Raw genomic sequence first — 15940 nt, 5'->3', positions numbered from 1 at the left:
GAAATGATCCAACATGGTCAGGTTTCGGCATAAATGCCTGCATCAGGAGTCCCATAATTTCCAAAGACCTTCAAACAGTTCATATTCAGCTATAATTCAAATATTCTCCATTTACAGTTTCAATTACTGCTCAAAGAAGCAGCTTCCAAACACTTAAAGGGATTATTGATTATATATTGCAAAGCACTGTTGGGCAGGAGAAAGACATGCTCAGAACCCCACTGCCATATTTAAATGATATTCCCTGATGTTGTTTGCATCTATCAGACGACAAAGGAAGAATATTTAAATTATAGCTGAACACAAACTATTTGAAGGTGGAAAGTAAGCACAGTGCTGAGTAGCCTTTGTTACTCATCTCTTTGGAAATTGTGGGACCATGATGCAGACATTTATACTGGAAGTCAGCCATGTGGGTCATTTCCACAATAAAAATCCCTTTGGTGATATCTCCTAGTTGTTCTGTCTTCCTCCTGGCCACCTCCTGTCTTCTAGTATGTTGTACATATTGTGGTTTTGTCCTGTTGTTCCTTGCAGCTTAACAGAGTAAATCAATACTTTGCAATACATAAAATAATCATTAATATTGAATAAATATAGAATATCATCATTGCAACAAGGGACACATCTACTAAAAATAAAGAAATACTTTTAATTAAATTAGTATATCTGTGCTATCAGAATTCATTGCAAAGAAGGAAAGCTGGATTTAGATGAAATGGAAAGGAAGGAAGGGACTGTCTGAATAGAAACTCTGGCTTTAGTAAAACGAAGAAAAGGATCCCTACAAGAAAGTGCCAAAAGTCTTCTGGCAGACATAATAGCCAGAGCTACTCTTAAGGTAAGCTTCTTAAGAGGTTCATAAGGAATACACTGTAATGACTTGAGAACGAATTAAGATTCCATGGTGGGCAAACAGCCCATCAAACATATAAACGGCGAGTGACCGACTCACTCGCAAATGCGCAGTAGAGACTTCCCTCTCTGTCCCGCCCCCGCGTCAATACGTGATGACGAGGGCGGGACAGAGAGGGAAACTGCGCCGCCGAGGTTGATACCGCTCCCCCCTCACCCGCCCGAGGTCGCCGCTACCGTTACCCCCCCCACACCCGGCCCTCTCTCCGCTACTAAACTTACACATCCATTCGCCGGAACGCAGCACGCACATCAGCTGAGCTGCCGTCGGCCTTCCTTCCCTGCCTGTGTCCCGCCCTCGCTCACGTTACGTCACAGGAGGGCGGGACACAGGCAGAGAAGGAAGGACCGACGACAGCTCAGCTGATGTGCGTGCTGCGTTCCGGCGAATGGATGTGTAAGTTTAGTAGCGAAGAGAGAAAGAGGGCCCGGGCCGGGTGGAGGGATGGCGGCGACTCCGGGGGGGGGGGGGGGAACGGTAGCGGTGGCGACCTCACGGGGAGGGAGGGGGAAGGAAGGAAAACCCCAATACCAGCCCGTTTTTAGGGGCTCAACGGCTAGTAACAATATATGGCGATGATTAACTCCTTTGAAGAAATTAACATCCTCTGGGTGAGTGGCTGAGGAGGAGGTGCTGCAAACGTCCCCTGAAACCAGCTAGTGCCACAACTTGGATCTTTACGGAAGAAGGAACTAATCCCTTCTTAAGACCTTTCTGAAAGAAGATAGTATTCAGAAAGATCTATTTCCATTTTATCTTCAAAAACTCTCCATACTCTAACATAAGCTACTGAAGTAGAACGCTTCCTAACTTGAAGGTAGAAATGACTTTTTCTGAGTAACCTTTTCATCTTAATTTACACCTCTCAATACAGGTAAGCTGTAACACTAAAGGGAAACAAATCTTCCTATGAGAATAGGGTTTTGAGCTAAGAGATCCTTGTGCTACTGAAGGCGAAGGCTGCTCTAATTGGAGCCTCAGTCCAATAATGGAACCAGGGAATACTTCATTGCCAGCGTTAATAACATCCCAACAGATCCCAACAGGGGACCAGACCAGGAGCCAATCAATCCAGAGCTGCACCGTTATGACCATCTACCTGCTAGATAGAGAGAATACTGAAGTAAAGGTGGCTGCACATGACCACATATAGTAAACCTCTGAAGTTCTCTCTATCTCCACCTGCTGGTAGAGGGACATAACCAACAAATCTCTGGATTGATCTGTGGGACGCTATGGAAAGGGGAGGTGCCTTATGTGGCTTGTATATGGACACAGAGGGGCAATGTTAGACATGGGAGAGGGTATATGGACACAGAGGAAAGATGCTAGACATGGGGGAGAATAGGAACACAGAAGGGAGATGTTGGACTTGGGGTGGGCAAAGGGACAAAGAGGAGGGGATGGGGAATATAGAGTGGTGATGATGAATGCTGAGGAAGAAATGCTGGCTAGGGAAGTATAGGGGACATAGAGAAAAGAGATGCTGAACATAGGGAAAGATTGGTACACAGAGATGGATGGTGAGCTCGGAATAAGAAATGTCAAATAGGCAGAAGACCCTGGCGAGTGAGTTAAGAGAAGACAAGAGGGGAAACAGAAACCAAAGCTTGGGACCAACATGATTTGAAAAATAAAATGACCACACAACAATGGTAGAAAAAATATTTTTTTCTATTTTGTGATTAGAAAATGTCAAATTTTAAATATGTATCCTGCCAGAGATGGTGTTAGACATGGCTTGGGCCCAAGGCAGAAATTTGGGCGAGGACCCTACCAGGACGTGCCTTCTTCTGCTTCCAGGAGGCTTAGGGCTCTCTCTGGCCAGGGGCATGAATATTCATGACAGAGATTTGTATGCATTGCAGGTAGTGCATGCAAACATCTGTCATGAATATTCATTGTGGATATCCCAAAACTTGGCTGGCTGGAGTGCCTCCAGGACCAGGTTTGGGAAACACTGCTCTAGTTTGTGCATATCACTGGGTACAGCCTTGATCTCTCAAACATAATACTAGTGCTCATCTCAATACCTGCAGGCTAGCCTATTGTGGCTAATATGTTTCCACTGGCCCTGTCTTTCACTCTTCACTACCTTTACATTTTTTGACAAAAGTACTATGTACCTGAATTGGTACTAATAATAAATGACACTCAAAGGAAAAAGCTAGGTCACAGAGAAATACAAAGCATGCACTTTCTTTAAACGTCAAAAGGAAAGGGAGAACACCCTCTCCCAATAACAGTGGTGCAGAGAAGAGACTTACTTGGCAGCAGGGGGAGCATAGTGTCTGCTTGGGACACCCAGAGATCTACCATTCACTCGGGGGAAATCTGTGGCCTGGTTCCAGTTCCCAGCTGGAAGAAGAGAGTGGTTTCAGTTTACGCTGCTGTTCAGAAAGCTTTCAAACCAGCCCCCGCCCTGCACTGGCTTAACTATTGGGCATATATTAGGCCCGTGTTCTTCACTGCAAGGCCTGGGAGCCAATGGTGGTCCCCAACAACCCTAAATGTGGACCTCCTCCAAACTTTTCCTCAGACTTGCTGCTGGTATACCTCCATAGCAGTTATTCTGTTTAATATCTGTATCACATAATTCTCAGTGTGTATGGGTTGCCCCAAATCCCACATTATTCACGTAAGACAGAGAACCATGCAGTTCAAACTCACTGCTAGCTATGTGGTGCTAGAAGTAAACAATAGTTGTTTGAAAGTTTAGCATCTCTTTTCTCACTCTAGTCTCATCTGTACCTTTTGTTTTTCTCTCTGCTGTCTTCCATGTTCCTTTAAGTTTCAACTCTGTCTCTTCCCTCGCCAGTGAATATCTGAATACGTTTTCTTCTTTCTCTATGTTTCTCCTTCTTTCACTATGTTTCTACTCCTTTCTCTTGATACTTCTGTTCTTTGTGCTCTACTTCCCATTCTTTCTCTCTCTTGTGAGTTGAGTTCTTCCACTTCTCTTCTTTCTCCAGTATTTTTCCCACATGTTGTCTATTCCTTCTATGGGTACTCGTGTTCCTTTTTACAATTCTCCCTCCTGACACAATCACTCTCTTCTCCTCTCCAGACGACCAGCAACTTCTCTCTCCTCTCCACTCACCTTCAAGTCCAGCACCTCCACCATTCCCCTTCCAGTCCAGAACGTTCTCTCTCTCATTCCACTTCCCTCTGACCCAGTCCAGCACCTGTACCTCTTTCTTCCTCCCTCCTCCCTTTGGGCCCAGCATCTTTCTTCCCTTCTCTCTCCTCAAACCTCCCTTCACAGCTCCTTCCTATTTCCTCTCCTGCCAGCCTGAAAGGCACAATGACACAATACAGAGTCTCTGCTTATGTGTGCTGAAGTCTCTACTGGGTTTTGCCCCCATGGCAAGGAAAGCATGCATCAGAGGGAGCAGGACCCAGCAGAGAACGCCAGTGTGCATGAACAGAGGATCCATGGTGTGGTGCCGTTTTTCATGCTGACACCAGGACAAATGGAAAGGAGATGCAAGGGGAGGTTTAAGAGTGGGGCAGAACTCCAGGAGATGCTAGACTTTGTGGGCGAAGGTGGGCAGGGAAAAGCTGAAGTAAAATATGGAACTGTTGTCCCCATTACTAGAATCAGGGGCAGATGGCTGCAATGAGAACGGAGTCAGGAACAGGTCTGGAGTTAGGGACAATCCCCCAAAACCTGGGAAGTCCGATAATCTTAAAACAGAAAAAACAACGGTCCTGGTGGCTGTATAAGCTCAAACTTAAATTAATCCACAAGGACTGCATGCATGAGGAATATTTTCAAACAGCTGTTTGCCCCTGTAAATAGCTTTTGGAAACTGAGCTTGTTAAACATATAACTCATTGTTTAATAATGTTAAATATAATATGTTTTCCCAGCTGTTGAGAGAGGTGGCATTAGGTTACATAGCAACATAATAAATGACGGCAGATGAAGATCTGGACGATCATTCAGTCTACCAACAGTCACACATTATGAATTGATGATTAAACCAACAATGAATGTGATATAAAATACTTGATCACTGTCTCTCTTTGGAATTTTTGACTATACTATACTCTGTGTGACCTTTCAATTCTTTTAATGACACAACATAATACATTTATACATTACACATAATACATTATATGCATTTTTCCATTATTTATTCACACCATATCAGGATACCATCTCAGATGGAACTCCGCATAACATATTCACTGGCATACCCAATGAATCAAGAGATTCCCAGTTACATTAATTTCTACAGCTATTTCCACCTTCTTAATAGCTGATCTTATTTGAACAGCTCAGACAGATGTCCAAATAGTTAACACATCGTCTCTTAAATCTTATATCCACATTAAGATTCTGTCCATCCGCTGTTAATTCCTTTTATCAGACATCCAGAAATTGCATAGAGATGAATCCACATCAGTTTAAATGTAGCTGACAAACTCAGTCTTTACATTTGTATACAACGAAGTTCCACTTCCGATATCCGTACTACTTCCATATGTTTATCTCATTCGTAGATTGGAATTTTTGAGAGATAAGACCATAGAAGTCTGCCCAGCACTGTCCTTACGTTCCAACTACTGGAGTTGCCATCAAAGCCCACTCCAGCCTATCTGAATCCGTCTTATCATTTGAAGGACGCAAACGGTAAAAGTCTGCCCAGCATTGTCCTGTAGGAGTATTTGCTGTGATCTCACCCACCCTGTGTGCATATGAGAGCACCTTTACAGACAAAATGGACGCTGCAACCTTTCACCTATATGTCTGGCTACCCACTGTGCAGAAGGCAGCATTTCAGCTTGTAAGAGATTTACTGAAGCCTGCACCACCTCCAAGGTCACTCTGCATCGGGGGAGAATGCCTGTCCCAGGGAGAGAGCTTACGAGATAAGACGGACAAAGGAAGCTTCATACAGATGCTGGGAGTACATGGGGGAATTATTTCTGATTGGCTCCCAGAAAAGGGATTGATCTGAGAAGCGGGAACAGAAGGACTAGTTCCTGAGAGGAGAGAGAAGAGAGAAGAACTAAGAAGAAGAACAGAAGCAAAGAAGAAGATAACACTTGCATTTCTGCAAGCACCTGACTTTACCTAAGAGACTTACTGATAATACCTGGCAAAGCTTTTCCCCAGGTTACAGCTGTCTAAAGGATCTATACTGCGTCTGTATCATCTGTGGCTGATCAAGACAAGTGCATCACCTGAGCTTGTGTGACCTCGCTGAGACCTTCGGCTGAGGCATTGGAAGGAATCTGATCTGGAAACCGGGACGGTGAGATCATAGTTTACTTCCTTCAGGCTGGGTTAGGTAATTAGTCTGGGCTCGGACCCATCAGATGTGTGACGTCAGGATTTATGATCTTTAGTTGCTGTTAGCCTAGTATAAGATTTGTGTGGTAATCATTAAGATCTTGGTATTGTGTTTATCTGTCATTACAGATTTAGCCAATAGGATAATCATAGTTATTCTATATTTTTGGTACCATTGTGCATGCAATCAGGAATTGCTAATGCTATAAGCTGATAAGAGTTTTCTATATTTTTGTATATAACGCTGTATAAATAAACTAATATATTCCATTGGTCTGTCCGTTATTTTCCATGCAGCTAATGTTGGGCAGAGGCCACGCCCCCTAGACATAAGCGAGTACATAGGTAGGAAATTGGCCTCTTACAAAAACATATATATAATCCCCTACAAATTGGGGCTCTCGTCCGGGACGGTAGTGCAGGACCAGCAGAATTTAAAACTTTTTCTGAGTGTTTTCAGAAAGCTGGTTTGACTTTCTGTTTCTCTCTGCACGAACTGCAGTTCCGCCCTAGCTGACGGCAGACTTTTGTTTATACAGCTGTGTTTTATTGCTGCAATTGGTTGACAGATTTATTACTCTGAGCTCCAAAAAGAGAAGAACGGTTTCTCTAACTCTGTAAGGAAGGAACAGGGTGTGTTTAGTCTTTAACATGGCGACCGGCACTGTTGGCACATTGCCTGAAATTCTTCTGAGTGAACAGGAGAGGGGCGTGCTTAAGATATTACTGCCGCTCTCTCAGAGTAAGGCGAAACCAGCTCCTCCTACAATAGAGTCTGTACGTGCTTTATTTGGTAGCAGGTCACCGAATAGCTCAGAAGCATATGCTACGGTTTTAAATACAATTATAAAAGAGAAACAGCATTTGTCACAATGGATGCTTTGTGAACTGGGCGTGTCTCTTTTGGCAGTCAAGGACTCTTTGATGAATGAGATAAGACAGATATCTGTACCTCTAACAGATCGCATAGCAGAGTTGCAGTTAGATTTGTCCCAGACTAGGGAAACTGTCCAGGAGCGAGACAGTGAGTTAGCTGCATTACGAGTTGATTTAGACACTGCCAGATCTGCTTTAGCAGGGACCAATGTAAGCCCCGCCCCACCTGACTCCTCTGAAGAGATTTGTACGGAGTGCCAGACACTGTACGATAAGTGTAAAACTTTGCAGTGTGACCTAACTGATTGTGAAGCACTTAATTCCACATTAAAGCAAGAAATTGCCCAGTACCTCGAGTCTTTTGATTCGTTGCAGGAGAAATTTTCTCGTTTGACTGATGCATTACACAACCAGATTAGGGAAACAGATAAGTTGCGGACATTAAATCGGGAGCTAAAACAGGTCTCAGAAGGTGTTCAGAGTGAGTTGCGCAGGGAGCTAGTGGCCACTCAAGAACAATCTATGTCTGTGTTTCAAGATTGGCACGCAGCCAAGCTAGAGTTGGCGGTGTTAAAAGAAAAGCAGGACACAGTCTCACTACAATTAGAATGTACAGTGAAGGACAGAGATTCATTGTCTAAAGCATTAGATGAGTGCACTGTAAAGATTTCCACAATGCAGCAAGAGCTTACGCAAATGGCTCAGGAAGAAGTACCGTATACCTTAGAGTTCCCCGACAGTTTTGCTGTGGGTCACCCAAGCCCAGCTCCCGAAATGAACCGTTACGTGAGCCGGGAGGGACCCGAGTTAAACACACCCACTGGGGGCATGGCTCCGGCTCTTTCCCGCCCCTCTGTACAATTCAGCCCCATAGTGGCTGGTGAACGAAGCAGCAGACCCGAGACAGTGCCACACCCATTGGGGGCACGGGCCCAGGGACTGCCGGCTGAAATCATCAGCTCACTTGGACAGGTGCCTAGCTCAGGGCCTCAGCCTTCGGCAGATCCACCCAGTTTTAGCAACGCACCTGCCCCGAGGTTCTCTACACCTGGTAGTGATCAGCGGCATGTCAAGCCGGAACCCCAGAAAGGAATGTCTATGGAGAGGCAGGCATATGTTATAAAGATGCTACGCACCGTAATAGCGCCTTTTAAAGAGTCTGCCTTGGTATCCATAGAAACCCATCTTAAGGCAGTGCATGAACTCCTGCAAACCATGCACGTCTCTTCTGAGAATGATATCAGAGCCCTCCTCAAATGGACCTTTAGTACCGAGTGCCATGAAGTTCTAGATTTGATCATGTCTGATAACCCTGATTTACGGTCAGTGGAGCAAGCCTTAGCGAAGCGCTACGGTCTCTTTGCCAACTCTCTGGAAGCTAAGCGTGCAGCGTATACTATTAGTTGTAAGCCGGAGGAGAGTCCGCGGGAGTGGGCCCATCGCTTGAAGCATGCATATTATCAGGGGGGGGTCCCGCCTGACTCTAAAGATCTTGAATTTGGTGATTTCAGGGAACTTTTTATACAGGGTCTGCCTGATCCGATAAAGATTCCCTTGGCAGGAAAAAACGCAGAACCCTATTCCAGCCTTCTAAAGCAGGCTGAAGGAATTTTTGAAATCTGCCGCGCCAAGCCAAACGCCGAGACTCCTAAACCGACATCCAAGAGTCGCAACAGGGTAATAACACCCGCTGTTTGTGCGGTCACTTCCACGCTTTCTCTGGAAAACAAAGCGCCGAGACCAACTACGCCGCCGGGCTCTCAGGCCCTGCCGCGGGATGCAGCGCCCCCTATTGCACAGGAGGGACAGCAACACCCTAAAAAGAAGCGGTTTAATCAAAAGAAGTGGAATGCAGAGAAGATCCGCGCTATGCAAGCTCAGCTGGACCAATTGATGGCAAGATGTTCAATCGCGGAGTCTAGCAATGTACCTAAGACACCTCCATCTCATAAGAAGGTCAAATTCCAGAAGCAGAAGGACCAGTCTTCTAGACCGCCGACCCCTCCGGGGCTTAGTGTTAAATCTGTTGAGGTGGAACAGCCATCCTCTTCGGAAGAAGAACAAGCATGACTAGACGTGTCCACCAAACCTGTTACCGCAAGCGTCCCCACTGTCCACGTGGATGCGTTGTCGCCCATCAGTGAGGAGTCCCCCGTGAACCATGCTGCGTCTCAGCCCTCGAACCCGGAAGGGCCTCTTTCAAAAGACTCATCCCAGGAAGTCAGGTATTTTCTAGGTAAGCTTATATCTAAAGGTTACAGATATACCGTGGAGTTGTTGATTCAACAAGTACTTTCCTGTGAAGGTCTCCTGGATACAGCCTCAGAGGTGACTTTGGTCACCCAGGGCCTGTTTCAGAAACTAGAGGCATCTCTAGGGGGGGGTCAGGATGTGCTACATGTCACACCGTGCGACTTGTCACTGGTGGCCTATGGCAATCAAAGTATTGGAACTGTGGGACAGGTTTGGCTATCTTTACAGCTTGGACAGATGACCGTCAGGCACCCAGCCATCATCACTACCAGTGAGGGTGAAGAATTTCTGATTGGAAATGACCTTTTGAAGAGATTTCGGCCTGTTTTGGATTATGACGAGGAAACGATCTGGTCTAAAGTCACTCGACCCCTTAAATATGTGCGAGGGAGATACTGGCGTACAGTCAGTGATGCCAACTCTGTGGAGCTACAGGACACTCCCCTGCGGACTGATCTCCGGTGTTCCGCGGATCCGCCCATGCGGGAGCCTCCTTTGACAGATGCACCAAAAGGGGGTCAGAAGCATGAAGAGCTGGTGCAACAAGCGGACCAACTAGAGATTGTTTCACAGGACTCAGCCAAGACGGATGACTTAACAGATACTGTGTCTCCCGCATCACTTGAAATCTCATCTCCTCTCTCTGCTCCTGATTTTGCTCATCCTTGCAAGGTGACTGTCATCACCCAGAAAGGTGATGAATTCACCATACCAGTTCAAGTGGCTAACACCCAATTGCTTCAAGCTACTTTACTGTTCACTAGTGATCTCTCCTACATCAGTGACTCGTTGTACAGCCAAATTCGTAAGTCTGTACAACTTCCCTTCAGCAGATGTTCCTCTACTTCGGTACAGGTACCGGGACAAGGCTCCAAGCCGCTTGACGGAATATGTGGCCTTCCCTTGACTGTGGGAAAGAAGACATTCACTCACCACTTCTCTATTGTCCGGGGCTTGAGAGAACCCTTATGTTTGGGGTCAGATTGCCTTGCACGACTGGGAGTTTATGTGGACCTGGTGAATCTTGTCCTGTGGAGTAGAATGCAGAACAACCCAGTGGAACTTGAACCTACGGCTGTTTGTTTGAAGTCTGGACAGACCATTCCCCAGGTCTGTGAGGTAGTCTGTGACAAGGATGTAACCATTCCAGGAAGAGTTCGGGATTTTTCCCTCAAGCTTCGCCTCGCTCAAGGACAACGTCTGCTGGATGATGTAGTGTTCTTTAACCCACATGCCCACTTTCGAGACCTTGGATTGGCAATTGGTGTTCTGCCATGTTTGGAGATCACCGGTACCACCTTATACCTGTTGGTCACCAATCCACAGTCTGCTGAAGTTGAGCTATCTGCTGGAGATTCTTTTGGCTTTCTGGTTGGCCAGTCTTTCCATGATGTCGAGGTAAGTTTGCCTATCCTTGGCAGGCTGCCTTCTTCTTGGGACACCTGCCAGGGGGGGGAGACGACTGACAGTTGGTTTACCTCTCCCAGGGGCCTCATATCTCTCGAGTTTGTTTGGCCCTATGATGCGACGTGTGCTCAGGTACAGGTGGAAGATGACTTCTTGTTTCTGTCCAGGGAAATGTCTGTACCTCAGAAGCCTCGAAGGGTGAATTCTGTGGAAACCTCAACCTTGCAGGAGGACATTGAAGAGCAGGTGGAAATTCCAACCAACCAGCCTTTCTCAGAGTTTGACGCTATGGTGAAAGACCAGGTGGAAAGAGCTAATCGCACCATCGTGACCATTCTGAAGAAGTATGTGTCATCCTCAGGTAAGAATTGGGACATTGTTTTACCATTGGTCCTTATGGCGATTCGTTCCACACCCCACCGTTCCACCGGAGTGTCTCCTTTTGAGATGATGACAGGTAGGGAAATGACATTACCAATTCATTTGTTGTACAGGACTAATGATGTGAACTTGTCCAGTGCTACCTCCACTCACGAATATGTCACCCATTTGCGTAAGCATTTGCAAAGTGCCTTTGCCTTTGCTCAGAAAAACTTGGAAAGTAGCGCTAGAGGTAGAAAAGCCTATTATGATCAAGGGACTACCTCTAAAGAATACCAAATTGGCGACAAGGTATTCTACTTCAATTTTGCCAGAAACAAGGTTAAAGAAAGGAAGTTTCTGCCTAGTTGGCGTGGTCCATTCCCAATAGTGGATAAAGCTTCACCTGTGGCTTACCAAATTTGCCTCAAGAAAAATACTAACGGTGAAGACACCCTTAAATGGGTCCACATCAATCAGTTGAGACCACGTCATCCCAGTCATTTGATTCCAGACGTATGTGTTGATGAAACGAACTGTACTAACACCCCAACAGCATAGTCTGTTTTCTTTGTACCTTGCAGATGCAGAAAAGAACCCTGATGATCGTGTTCCTGATCTCCGTGCTGCTGGGATCGTGGTCCAAGATGATCGAACCTGGTCCCATGTCTGGAGTTGTTCTGCAAGATACCCCTGGCTTCCTGATTACCCAGTCCCAGATTGTTCCACAGAAAGTAGTTGTGTCCCTTGACCCAATGCATGTACTACTGAAACATTTCAATATGAGTAACTTATCTCTGCCTGCTGCTACCCATGCCTGGTTTCACAATTATATGCAAAATGCCCGTGCACAAGTGAAGAACATTTTGCATCAACTGGACAAAGTCATGGTACAACCTATGCAACCTTATAATTCCAGGTCCAGATCTAAGCGTTTTCTTGGTATGGCCGGTGGTTTGATTTTTTCTGCCATTGGTTCACTTTTTGGTATTTCCATGTCTGTTGCCAACGTAGTTTCTGTCCAAAAGCTGCAGGCCAATATACATGCCATCCAAGCAGACTTGAAAGCCATTGAGACCAAGTTGGTAGTCCAACAGAGCCAACTTGTTGCCCAGGGTAAAACTATTGCTGATACGGTCACTCTTGTGAATTTACATACACATAAAATTAGTGCTAACACAGCTGATTTGTTGACAATTAAAGGTACCATGAATGAAGACCGTGTGTTTATACAACCTGTTAAGGACCTTATTCAGGATTTATTTAGGGAAGTAGATACTAGTGTTAGTAAGCTAATGCAGGGACAGATACCTACGTACCTAATACCATCTGAGGTTGTTAAAGATGCCTTTGCCAAAGTTACCCGTTTGTCTATTGAACCGGTTCAAATTCAAATTGCATTTCATTTAGGTACTGCCCTTCCCCTTTATTTGGATATGGAGCGTATGGAAATTGCCTTCATCCTTAATTTGCCATTTATTATGCCTGAGAATGTATACCAGCTTAAACAAGTTGTAAATGTAGGTACCTGGCATGAGAATTTGTACCTTAATGTTGATACACCTAAGTATGTTGCTTACCAACAGGATGCTCCGCAACATTATTTGGTCCCTAACTTAGACCTTTGCCACAAAACTAAAGATGTTAATTGGCTATGCCCTGGTAAACCGTTCCTGAAAGACACAACAGAAGCTCTTTGTGGATTGTCCACAGAGAATGTCCAAGAGAAGTGTAAGGTTACCGTATCAAATATGACGATTTTTCTGATACCACTGTAGCAGTACTGGATACGGTATGGTTAGTTAGCACACCTAGTACTGAACTTACTGTCACCTTTCAGAAGCATGATGTAATCAACCGTTACACTCTTCCTTGCAATGTGTGTGTGATCGCTGTACCCAAGTATGCTGTTGCCCATGTCGGAGGAGTTTCCCTGTTTTATCTTGACACAGACCCGGTTGTTTCTGAATTGGAAGTGCTTGATGTATTTCGTGGACATCCTATTGACTTTGCTATGGACCTTATACCATTTTTACAGTCCAAAGACTCTCACACTGTTGAATTATCTATTGACCATGAGACTCTCGAGGTTGCAGATTACAAACGTCGTTCATCTGATGTCATCCAGTTCCACATGTCCACTCACGTTGTCATCCCACTTTTGACCATCTCGTGGGTCATCATGCTCCTGTGTGCTGTAGTGTTTTGGAGAGACCTTCGTCATTTACGCTATCGCGTAAACACTTTGTCACCTACGGCAATGAGATTGCAAGACTTTATGTAATTACCTCTAACCAGAGTTTTGCCAACAATTTATTCCGTTTTCACTTTTATGTACTAATATGCTTTGCTTTGCATGATGTGATTTTCATGATCTATGTGATTATGGTTCATGATTTGTTTGATTAATTTCATGTGTTAAGACTTTTTGCCTAACTGCACATGCGGGTTCTATTATTCAGTATTTTGCTGTATTAGCATTTGTGATTTCCTTGTGAACATTATTTTGCTTAATTGAACTGTTTTGAAGAGTGTTAGTTTGCATTAGTTAAGATTTACTTTGAAACTTTTGTAGTTTTGACCATGAAGTTTGTACCTGAATCCTGACTGAACTGTCTGGCTTATTTTTGTAGTTAGGTTGGAGAAGGCCTTTACTCCTTTGTAGTAATTTCCATCTCCAAGGGGGGGAATCTGTAGGAGTATTTGCTGTGATCTCACCCACCCTGTGTGCATATGAGAGCACCTTTACAGACAAAATGGACGCTGCAACCTTTCACCTATATGTCTGGCTACCCACTGTGCAGAAGGCAGCATTTCAGCTTGTAAGAGATTTACTGAAGCCTGCACCACCTCCAAGGTCACTCTGCATCGGGGGAGAATGCCTGTCCCAGGGAGAGAGCTTACGAGATAAGACGGACAAAGGAAGCTTCATACAGATGCTGGGAGTACATGGGGGAATTATTTCTGATTGGCTCCCAGAAAAGGGATTGATCTGAGAAGCGGGAACAGAAGGACTAGTTCCTGAGAGGAGAGAGAAGAGAGAAGAACTAAGAAGAAGAACAGAAGCAAAGAAGAAGATAACACTTGCATTTCTGCAAGCACCTGACTTTACCTAAGAGACTTACTGATAATACCTGGCAAAGCTTTTCCCCAGGTTACAGCTGTCTAAAGGATCTATACTGCGTCTGTATCATCTGTGGCTGATCAAGACAAGTGCATCACCTGAGCTTGTGTGACCTCGCTGAGACCTTCGGCTGAGGCATTGGAAGGAATCTGATCTGGAAACCGGGACGGTGAGATCATAGTTTACTTCCTTCAGGCTGGGTTAGGTAATTAGTCTGGGCTCGGACCCATCAGATGTGTGACGTCAGGATTTATGATCTTTAGTTGCTGTTAGCCTAGTATAAGATTTGTGTGGTAATCATTAAGATCTTGGTATTGTGTTTATCTGTCATTACAGATTTAGCCAATAGGATAATCATAGTTATTCTATATTTTTGGTACCATTGTGCATGCAATCAGGAATTGCTAATGCTATAAGCTGATAAGAGTTTTCTATATTTTTGTATATAACGCTGTATAAATAAACTAATATATTCCATTGGTCTGTCCGTTATTTTCCATGCAGCTAATGTTGGGCAGAGGCCACGCCCCCTAGACATAAGCGAGTACATAGGTAGGAAATTGGCCTCTTACAAAAACATATATATAATCCCCTACAGTCCTCACATTCCAGCTACTTGAGTTGCTGTTGAAACCCATCCTAAACCGAACTGCCATATACGGGACACAGACTGTACAAGTCTGCCCCGGCACTGGTCTTAGTTCTTCGCAGCCAGACTCGCCCTCTAAGCGTCACTAGACACATCAACACACATACAGCCACTTTTTTGTTTTTAGAGAGCCTCTGTGTTCATCCCACGCCTTTTTGAATTCTGTCACCATTTGTGTCTCAACCACCTCACTTGGGAAGGTATTCCAGGCATCAACCACCCTCTCTGTGAAAAAGAATTTCCTGATATTAGTCCTAAGTCTACCACCCTGCAACCTCAATTTATGTCCTCTAATTTTATCGCTTCCCCCTCTCTGGACAAGCTGTTTCTTAGTACCTTTCAAGTATTTAAAGGTTGAGTTTAATTAGCAAACTGTAACTTACAGGGAGGGCCTAGGAACCTACAAATTAAAGGAGGGGCACAAGGGTGAAGGTTCATAGAGGCGCCTAAAACCCCTCTAACCCCCCCCCCCCCCCCCCCCCCATTCCGCTACTCGCTGACTTTAGTTTCTACACCGAGCCTTCCAGCAGCAGCGGCCCACCAGAGCCTGGACTGATACGCTTTCTCCACTCACAGCCTCTAATTCATATAACGAAAAAACGCAGGAGAAGGGGGAGGGGGGGTTCTGACCTGTGCGCAAAAAGCGAGCAACAGCCCGAGCCGCCGACAGCGCCATATTGAGGAGCACCGCGAAAATTAAACCGACAGGAAACTGGAACCAGTGACACTAGTAGTCCGCCCGCCGCGCTGTTACTGAGCAACCTCCTTGTTACCAAGGAGGTTTAATAAACAGGAGTGGAAGTGAACCTATCTAGTTCGCTGTAAGCAAGGAAGCCAATTAGGACGGTCTAATTTTCCCCTTCCCAGAGCAGCCGTCATCCCCGTTCACTCAAAACAAAGCAAGCAAACCTATGAGCTGCTGCATCCACATTGTCGTTTTTTATTGTTGGTCCATCTGTAACAAGTGTAAGCTGTTTCAGTTGGATAGGCAGCGACTTCAAAGATGGATGACAAAAGTTGTTGTTGTTGTTGTTGTTTTTTTACTTATTGGAC

The 15940-nt window shown here is 45.1% G+C and overlaps 1 protein-coding gene across 1 annotated transcript in view; it reads right to left on the bottom strand.

Moving 5' to 3' along the window:
* Positions 1-15623, bottom strand: part of MRPL1 (mitochondrial ribosomal protein L1) — a 48174-nt gene extending 32551 nt beyond the window's left edge. The window contains exons 1-2 of the mRNA XM_030190548.1: positions 15518-15623; positions 3184-3274 (exon numbers count right to left, since the gene is read on the bottom strand). Coding sequence (XP_030046408.1) covers positions 3184-3274; positions 15518-15563 — 137 coding nt within the window. The 5' untranslated portion in view covers positions 15564-15623. The remainder of the gene's footprint in view (positions 1-3183; positions 3275-15517) is intronic.
* Between the last annotated feature and the right edge of the window lie 317 nt (positions 15624-15940).

This window comes from Microcaecilia unicolor, chromosome 2, assembly GCF_901765095.1.
Source record: "Microcaecilia unicolor chromosome 2, aMicUni1.1, whole genome shotgun sequence".
Taxonomy (NCBI): domain Eukaryota; kingdom Metazoa; phylum Chordata; class Amphibia; order Gymnophiona; family Siphonopidae; genus Microcaecilia; species Microcaecilia unicolor.
The sequence above is the reverse complement of the archived record's forward strand: the minus strand, read 5'-3'. Positions and strand labels throughout refer to the sequence as shown.